Source organism: Halyomorpha halys, unplaced genomic scaffold (assembly GCF_000696795.3).
Source record: "Halyomorpha halys isolate HHAL.00 unplaced genomic scaffold, Hhal_1.1 Scaffold145.1, whole genome shotgun sequence".
Lineage (NCBI taxonomy): Eukaryota > Metazoa > Arthropoda > Insecta > Hemiptera > Pentatomidae > Halyomorpha > Halyomorpha halys.
Window position 1 is genome coordinate 1,154,609 of NW_027115461.1, and position 9,573 is coordinate 1,164,181.

At 30.0% G+C, this 9,573-nt stretch overlaps 2 protein-coding genes across 3 annotated transcripts in view; one reads left to right on the plus strand and one right to left on the minus strand.

Annotated features, from left to right (window-relative positions):
• LOC106678509 (alpha-ketoglutarate-dependent dioxygenase alkB homolog 6) overlaps window positions 1-830 on the minus strand; it is a 7,721-nt gene extending 6,891 nt beyond the window's left edge. Inside the window, exons 1-2 of the mRNA XM_014417050.3 lie at window positions 524-830; window positions 253-429 (exon numbers count right to left, since the gene is read on the minus strand). Coding sequence (XP_014272536.1) covers window positions 253-429; window positions 524-553 — 207 coding nt within the window. The 5' untranslated portion in view covers window positions 554-830. The remainder of the gene's footprint in view (window positions 1-252; window positions 430-523) is intronic.
• A 40-nt stretch (window positions 831-870) lies between these two features.
• Window positions 871-9,573, plus strand: part of LOC106678508 (golgin subfamily A member 4) — a 13,905-nt gene continuing 5,202 nt past the window's right edge. Inside the window, exons 1-7 of one of the 2 annotated variants that reach the window (XM_014417047.3) lie at window positions 871-1,351; window positions 3,077-3,277; window positions 4,291-4,535; window positions 5,640-5,807; window positions 6,014-6,227; window positions 7,032-7,238; window positions 7,791-7,878. In XM_014417047.3, the coding sequence (XP_014272533.1) occupies window positions 1,226-1,351; window positions 3,077-3,277; window positions 4,291-4,535; window positions 5,640-5,807; window positions 6,014-6,227; window positions 7,032-7,238; window positions 7,791-7,878 (1,249 nt within the window). In that variant the 5' untranslated portion in view covers window positions 871-1,225. The remainder of the gene's footprint in view (window positions 1,352-3,076; window positions 3,278-4,290; window positions 4,536-5,639; window positions 5,808-6,013; window positions 6,228-7,031; window positions 7,239-7,790; window positions 7,879-9,573) is intronic. The other variant, XM_014417048.3, reaches the window with a different exon arrangement.

Consider the following 9,573-nt stretch of genomic DNA (forward strand, 5'->3'; position numbering starts at 1 on the left):
ATATTTAAAACATTTACAATATATTTTTTTTAATTTATCATTTTATCTTCAAACCTTAAATTTATGAAAAGATTGATAGCCCCATCAAACCGTTTCCATTATACTTTATAATCCAGAAAGTAAAGTTTTCAGGCTTTCTTCCAGAAATGTAGGGCATATATAAATAATTCAGGAGAGACAAATGTGTAATGGACCGTTCAGTTAATATCATTAAAATATATATTTATATTTATGTAACGAAGGCATACACACACTTGGAATAGGTTCGACAATCATTCCATTAGGAATTGGAAGGCCACCCCAATTCTGCAGCCTCCTATTCAACAACTGAGTCCACTTAGGTTTCGGTGCAGTATATACTTTATCTAATATCCAGTTTTCTTCTGGTTCATTTATGAAATCTGGTATATAATATATAGTAGGAGGAGCCTATAAGGATAAGGAATCAATTTTTAATACGAAATATATCATGTTCAAACGTGTGAAAATATACATGTACAAATTAAAATGTATTGATACATACACTTCTAATCTGGTACTTTTCTAAATCCATTATTATCCTGAGTGAAAGACAGACTCTGAAATATACATACAATTATTTAAAAATGGTATTCCATTTGAAGAGCAACAGAGCTTTCAATTCACATAAAATAAATCAATTGTACAACTCTAATAAATGTATTAGTACTGTCGAATTTTCAAGCAATATGCAAATACAATATCATATTTTTTTTTTTTTTAGAGGCACAAACTAACGTGAAGTTTTATTTAACATTACACTTTGTCCACCAGCCAACAAGTGATAACAGGCATGACAGTGTTAACTTGTTTTGCCTCTTCGACGTTTTAAGTTTCATAAAAAAAACAGCAGAGCGCGCTTCTGCCCAATTACCATTTTAAATTGCATTATTTTAAAAATTCTTGTTTCTTAAAAGATTATAATTTTTTTTAAAAAAACTATAAAAAAATATTGTGGATCAGTATTTTGTCATTTCAGCCGAATCGGAGTCAAATGGTGTTTTGAATTTCGTTTGAATTAATGTAAGTTGGCAATAACTTGAGATCTGTTTTGAATTCTCAACGGATAATTGAAAATGGGAAGGTTACTGAGAAATCGTGCTGTTGTTATGTTTTTGTGACAGCTTATTATATTGAATGACTAAAGGCTTTGCTTTAGTTGTTTCCATTTTTATAATGACATTTTGTCTAAAGTGTTCAGCTTGACATGTCCATTCATGTCACAGTATCCGGTAATCCTGTTTATTTAGGCAGAGGTAAAGTTTTATTGACTGATATAGAAACAGCCAAGAAAAATGAATGGTTAAGGAGAAGGAAAATAAGGCTTCAGCAAGTAAGTAGTTTTTTAATATTTCAAGAATATAAGAGTTATTAGTTGTATTTTAGATTATCTATCTCAAAATTTCTCTTGGAACCTGGCATACTTCCATTATGTTTATATTTCTCTAGTGCTGATAAGTTTTTGATTATTAGTATCAATTGAAATAGAGAACTGTTGCAAAGTGTTGTCCCATCATTTATTATAGTGGCTACTGTCGACAACTTGACTTCAATCAATCCACACCAAATGTTTTCTAACTTAACTAAAGGAGAGGTTCCATATGGCAGATATCTGATGTGCAATTTTGTAACACATCCACAGACAGTTAGCACTATCAACTATAAAGCAAATCATAATAGCACGACAGCAAATGTCAGTTTACATATTGTTAGTTGCTGTTTTAGGTGTCACTATCAACTTCTCTGTGGAACCTCTGCTTGATGATTTTGAATTTTTTTCCATTTCGACAAATTAGTGATTCATGCCCGCTTGTAAAATTTAAACACTTATTTAAAGTTTATCATTACTTAAATACACTTACTGTTGAGAAATAGTAGAGGGTAAGTAATGCCTCTACAATGTAAACTTAATCCCTAAACAAATTTTAAAAAATAGTGAAAATTTTAAGTATTTACTGTAAATTAATATTTATGTTTTATGAAATAACAGTAAAAATTAAACAAAACTTTTTCAACAAAAGTTTTTCATATCAATATTTATTTTTTAACATGTTAATTACTTTTGAAGCATGTTAATTTTTGAAAGTTGGGGATTAATGCAATCATGATTTAGTATTAATATCATGAAATTGGTATAAACTATTTTAAAAAATAGTGGACATTTTAAGTGTTTTAAATTAAATTCCGAATCCACTAAAAACAAATATAAAAATCCACTTAAAATTTTTATTTATTGTAAATTAATATTTATGTTTCACAAAATAACAGTAAAAATTAAACAAAATTAGAAGTTTTTCATATCAATACTTATTTTTTAACATGTTAATTTTTGAAAGTTGGGGATTAGTGCTATCATGATATAAATTTCATCAGATTTTATCTACTACTTTCCTTTCACCATGGGCAAAAGCATTTTCCCTTATACATGTTTTGAACATTGCTCCTTCCGTACATTTTATGCCAAACAACAATTTTGATTTATTAAACAGCAGTTTGAGAGTATATACCAACCCCATGTACTTAGCAGACTGTTTTTTATTTAAATTATTTGAAAAAGAATTGTAAAAATAATTTGATATAGTTTTATCAATAGTGTAATAATCATAAGCAAGTGATAGTATTGATGCAAAGAACTAAAATCTTAAATCAATGAAGAAAATTTGCCCACTACTTGTGAAGTAAATGAATTTTGGCTCAGTAGTGGTTATTAGAGAGTTTTTCAATTGCTCAAATATAAATTATGTCGATAAATCCATAAACATTTATAAAAAAAATGTCTATGTAGAAATGTAACTGTTATAAATATTTTTTGTAATTATAAATTTTTATAACAAATAAATTCTCCAAAAAATATACATAAAATAATTTTAAAATGAAATTTTAAGATTCTTCCCTAGGCATCATCAGATATTCTGAATTTTTTCTCTTTGAGGTATGCTATCTTCTTTCTTATATTTTGTTCACATGCTTCCTGAGACTTCCTTATATGAGGAATTATAAAGTTCAGATAATGATGGCCAAGCTTTTGGATTTTAAAATCACTTTTATTTTCCTGTAGGCTCGGCAGCAGGCCAAAGATTTAACTCAGTCTGTTAGAAAAAGAGTCTCTTGTGAAGAAAGTGCGCTTCAAAAGGATGAAGAAGAAAATGAGATCGAAGAGGAAAATAGAAAGAGAGAAGAACAAATCGCTAGTTTACAACATGAATACCAAAAATCTCTCTCTGCCGTTGGGACTGGCCACCATTTGGCTTCAATGCAGGTTCTTAATCTCAATACTATTTTCACATTTTGAATTTTTTTTTTTTTTACTTTATCTTTAATTTTCCAATCCTAAATCAATACTCTTAAAGAATGATATCAATTCTGGAGGATTAAAATAAATTTCAACCAATCACATCTATCCTTTGTTGTAATCCTACTACTTCTTTCCCTATAATATCCTTCAATAATACTCCACTTATCTCAGTCGAACAGTTTCGCTGCCTAGGACTACCTATCGACAAGACTAACTTGGAATCCTCTTACAAGACTGAAAAGACAAGTAACTGATTGTCGACTCCGACTTTTACAACACTTACTGGACTAACGGTATAAAGTTCCAATTAGTTACAATAGACCATAATAAGGCCTATTTGGTTTAACGGAGTTGGGCTTCGGGGCTCCACTAAAACCATCAAATTCCTCTTCCAGCCAATCCTTAGAATTAAAAATCTCTCCTGAAATCCTCAATGTTCTTTAATTTTTCACCAATAAAATCATCCATAATGACCTCAATATTCCATATGTTACTGATTTTGCAAAAACCTGTTATCAAATTCCCCAGCAGCCCAGAGCCACTAGTTACTAGCCTTGCTTCCTCTTCAATTCCCATTAATTCTCCTGAACATCTGAAAAGAAGATGGCCTAATCTTCAAATTTTAGCAATTTGTAGACTCTCCACAAGTCTGTATCATGCTGTTCTACTATAATTTATAGTACACATTTACTGCTTAAATATTTTTTGTTATTACTGTTGTAAATTTCAGTTCATAAAATAAGTTTTATATTATCATATATCAGACAGTTTTGTAAGGATAAAAACTAGATTTTAGGCTTTCAATTTTTTTCAAGACTTCTGCGAATTAATTATAAAACGTGGGTCTTGATATTGGGTTTTGGTATTGTTGAATTTTAGCTAATTTTGATTTGCTTCTGTGACCATTCAATCAAATTGGATAAACTGCTTGTTATGGTGTGTTATATATTCAATGATTTTCCAATAACCTTTTATAGGAAGAGTGTGATGCTCTGGCTAGAGAGAAACAAGATCTTCGGGAAGCAATAGCCAAGGCCAGAGGAGCTATAGCAGAAGAAAGAATTAAAGCTGAAAAATGTATTAAAAAAGAAATGTCCCAAATTTCTATTGGGAGAAAAAAGATGGTCCGACAAATGGAAGATTTAAGATCTGCTGTAGTTTCAAATCTTCCTGAAGTCAAATCCTCAGTTCCACAGATGAAGTCGGCTACTATAAAAGTACAGTATGTATTTGTAGTATTTCCTAAGAAGATTTAAATCAGTTATTTGCTAGTTAAAAATTGTTAAAGAGTGGAGTCCCGATAATCCAATAGTCTGTTTGATTTGAAACCAAATAAGTAAAAGAACAATCATCATAAAAAGCTTATTTCTAGGCTGTGGATGGTAATACGTGTTGGACTACAAAGTTAACACTCTCGTGTCAAAAGCAGTACTGGTTCAAATCCGGCCTGGGCGGGTTGACTTTTACTTTGTGGTGTACCCTCGAAAGTAATATCGACATCCTCACTCTAAATATAGGTCAGTAACTTGTCAGATAACCTGTCTCTCCTGTCCTAAGTTAGGAAACACAAGGTTGTTAAACCATTTCCCCTTTAAACCCACACAAAAAAAAAACATATGTTCATTTCTGAAGATTACAACTCAATTCCAAATTAGACAATGTATTGAACTAATTACTCAATTTTCGAACTGCATTGGTTTGGACAGATCTGTTAATTCTTTGTTGAATTGAAGAATAACTCTTCCTTGAAACTAAGTTTCATGCCCTAGAAATATGGTGTCTGCTGAAGTTATGGCGAAATGTTGCTCTATGTTGTCTAGTACAGCATCAAAAGTAGTCATGGCCTTATTTGAATGGTATTCACTCTACTCGCTGTTATTATATACTGCACCTTTGCTAAATGTCTGATGTCCACCTTAAATCTCTTTGCTATTGACTTACCCATTTAAGAGTACCTTTTATGAGACTGTGTGAACCTCAGGAGAGCTCCATAACTCACAGGGTTGACTCACGGTTAGAGTGTAACAGAAAATAATTTTCTGCCCAGCCAGATTCAAACCTTTGTTATTGCGTAATTTAAATTTATTTCAAAAATGATTTTGATTAGTCTGAAATGGATCTTGTCCTAATAATTTTTGAATATCGGAACTCAACTTTAGCAGTAAATATCATTTATATAAAAGGAAGATATGCTAAAGAACTCAAGTAGTAACTAGTGTGTTTATTGTGAGCCGATGTTTCACCCCACTTTGTAGGGCTTTATTAGGACTAAAGGAGATATAAACATATATGTATTTATAATTACTATTATTTTTTTTTATTTAAGAGTCCATCAAAGTGAAGAACCAGGAGATGAATGCGAACTGTCTGTGTATAGTAAAAAAGTCGTTAGCCCAACCAAGAAATTTTCGCAATATGGAAATTGGAGGGTAGATTCCAGAGCTAGGTCAAGCTTGTCTCCTCCGAGATCTGCAAGGGACCATCCTTCCTCCAGGTAAATAAAATTATGTACTCATCTTATAAAACAATGGTTGAGATGATATCTTGTTACACTGATCTGTTTTTTATTATTTATTTTTGTTCAATATCGTGTTATTGTTTTTTAGACTACGAAATATCTCAGAATTTTTATTTTTTTTAAATTACACATGAAATTTGTTTTTTATTTAATTTATTATAATCCTTGTTATTCTGAAATAGAGGAAAGAGATCAAATGCTGATGAAGGCAGTGATGATGATGAAAGTGATGATTCTGACGTGACATGGCCTCCAAGATCTGCACGAGTCACAAAAGAACCTATAGTACCGCCTGAGCCTCCCAGGGTCACGTTCTACGACCACAATGCAAGGGTTGCCAAGCAAACTCCAAGGCCATCTTATAGCGTTAAGAAAGCAAATCCCTTTGAAGAACCAGTAAGAAAACAATCATAGATTTTATATCGTTACTTTTATCTGAACATTTTTATCTTATTTTTAAGTTTATTTAACAACTTCAAACATAAAACAGGCTATGCAAAGAAGATGGTTGTGGGTGTGGTCAACAAAGGAACACAAATAAACTAAACTTATTTATTTGTACTGACGTTTCAAGATGAATTTCAGGGCTGATAAAACAAAACGGGATAACAATTTTAATTCAGAGAAACATAAAAATAAAAATAAAGTAATAATAAAAAAACTTAAAAATATAGGTAATAATAAATTAAGTAGATTGTAGTTGATTGATACCTACAGAAGATGAAATATAATATTATAGAAGTAAGAATTATTAAAAAACATTGAGTTCATGTAAATAAAGAAATAAACATAATGAAAGGTGTGGAAGAAAATTTAAATGATGAATGATGGAATAAATAAAATAAGATATTTGAGTAATGTCTAAAAATAATGAAAAACAATTTAAATCAACGTAATGAAATGGTGAGTAGAAAAAAAAAAAAGAGAAAGATATATTAAAAAATGCATTATGGTTTTTTAGACTAGTTGACGGGTTAATAAATTGTAATTAGAAATTCAATATTCGCTAAACTTTTGGTGAGATCAAAATGTTGATTTGCTAGGTAGTAGCTTTGTGTTTTGATGGAATTCTTCAGTTTCACATTGCAATATCAATTTAAATACTATCACTTGTTTGAAAGTGATTATTTTGTAATTATAAGTTTGAGTTTAAAAATAAATATAATAAAAAATAATATTTAAATGATTTTTGTTAATTAGGATATGCATGAAGCTATTGCAGAAGAAGAGGAGGCAATAGTGAGAAAAGAAAACTTAGACATATTGGCACGAAGGGAAAAAATGATTCGTGGGAATAAGGCCCTCAAGCAAGAACGTGGGAAGCGAGAAGCCGAAAAATTCTTGAAGGAGTTGAGAGAAATGCACAAGAAGGAAAAAATCCAAATGGCTGTTAACCGCACTTACCCCGTAAGATTTTATATCTTAACCACCTCGCTTGTTCCTTGTTTCCTCTCCTAGTTTTTTCTCCATTACTTTATTATTATTTAATTCACCCCACCAGTTACCAATAGACTCGAGTATTTCATAGGAAACTGTTGTACATTTTCCCCTTTTATTGAATTATGAATTTTAAACACTAGGATTTAATTTTCTTTCTGTTCTGTTTGAACAGTTCTATCTTACTTAATAATAAAATGCTATTTTTGAGATTACATATTATGAATATTCCTTTATCTAAATCTTCATTCGCGTATATATTAAAATGAGAAATTTTGGAAAAGCAATAATAATTAAAACAATTAAGCTATTGGTGTCTTGGTGGATCACAAATTATCTCTTAGTGTTTTCTTATAACATGAATTGATTAAGAACGCATTACTCATATTAAATAGGGTAATGGCGTTACGGATATTGTATCTGTTGATATATGACTGCACTGTTAGATATATTATAAATCCACATATTCTTATAAGAGAATATTTGTAAAATTATTTACAAGAAGTAAATTGTCGATTGCAGAGCGACTTGCATATGAGGGATTGTCGACGGAAAGAAGTTGAAGTTAAAAAACAGGCAGAGCTGCTTAAGAACATCCCTCTACCTGAAGGTAAATTTAATTTGATAATTAGTTATTAAAATTAGTTGTTATATATACGCTCTGTTGGAACCTTGGAAAAATTGACCCGTTCTTTTGAATGAGGCTTATAACTTTGAACAAAATATTTTTCTTCTTCTATAATATAATATAATTACTCTTTTTGATTTTGACCATACCTCCATTTTAGCTTACTACCAAATGCCACTCATCTCAGAATCCATTTATATACACCTTGAACTCCTTCCTTTTAACCACAATATTGATAAAAACTATATCTCACATACCCTAAAGCCATTTATTACACTTAATTAAGACTCGATAATTTTATATTCCTCTTTTCATCATCACTAAATATTTTTTATCCTCTTTTCACTTGTTTGTTATCATTCCATTACTTCTTTCCTTTTTTACTCTTTTCAATACTTCATTATTTATTTTTAATAGCCTTTACATACTTCACTTTACTGTTAATCTCTTTACTTATACCTTATTTTTCTTGACTATATTTTATTTATTTATCCATTGTTTTAATTCATTTTCACATTTACTGTTTTGTATCTGTATTTTCTTCTATAAATAAGTAGTCATATTGTGGGAGAAGATAAAATTATAAGTCCACAGTCCGATCCTCAACGGTATAAGATAAAAATCATTTTTTTTTGTTTTTAGTTGTTATCCATGTTTTTTTCTCAGAAAAACTCAAATAAATCTACTTCAAAGCTCCCATAAAAAAAGTAAGAGATACTAAATGGAAGATGAGAAAATTTCTAATTAATGTAATGGGTTGGATCTGTAAAAAATAAAATAAGCGTTCCATGATGATATGTTGAAAATTTAAGTTCAATATTTCTAAAAAAATATTGAAAGGAGCTATTACTCATCATTGGCTAGGCTGTAATATATTCCAGATCTCAAAAAAGCTTCTTCATTTGTTAAGCTTTAATATGTTACAAAACAAGCCTACCTTCATTGGTCAATTAAGGATGCGAGGAAGCAAAAATTAAAAAAAAGAAAAAAGAAACACCCAAAAGTGAATCATATTTAATTATATATGTATATATAGTTGACCGTAAAAATTGATATATAGGAAGATGGTCAGGGTTGCGGTCAATAGTGAAACAAAAATAGTTTACAACTATTTATTTTCCAACGTTTCGCCCCACTTTGCAGGGCTTCATCAGGGCTAAAAAGATACAATATTGTTAAATTACCTTATTTCACTTTATGTTATTCATGTTACTCCTGTTATCTTTACTATTACTATTATCAGTGTAGAACTAAGATTATTTTTTCACGATATATAAATACTCAGTTGTTATCATTGTTTATTTATTATTCTTACTTTTCTTTGTAATTTTTTTTTATTATTTTTTTTTTTTTTAGATATAATCTATTATTTGTAACAATATTTGTCATTCTAATTTTACTTAGTTATTATTATTATCATGTAATTACTCATGTACCGTATCATTCTTTATTTTCTCTTATCATTTTTTATTTTTCGTCAAATCTTTATCACTACTTCCTGTATACGCGACGTATTTGAAATCGTTTTAAAACCGTTACTTGCTCTGCGCAAGAGTGGGGAGGAGGTGGTCCCCACTCTTGCGTGTTTCCGCTTCAATGTTTCTGTCTGTTCAACTTATTCATTTGGACAGGTATGTTGTCCTATATGGCTCTCTACTCATTTATTGTCATTTTTTT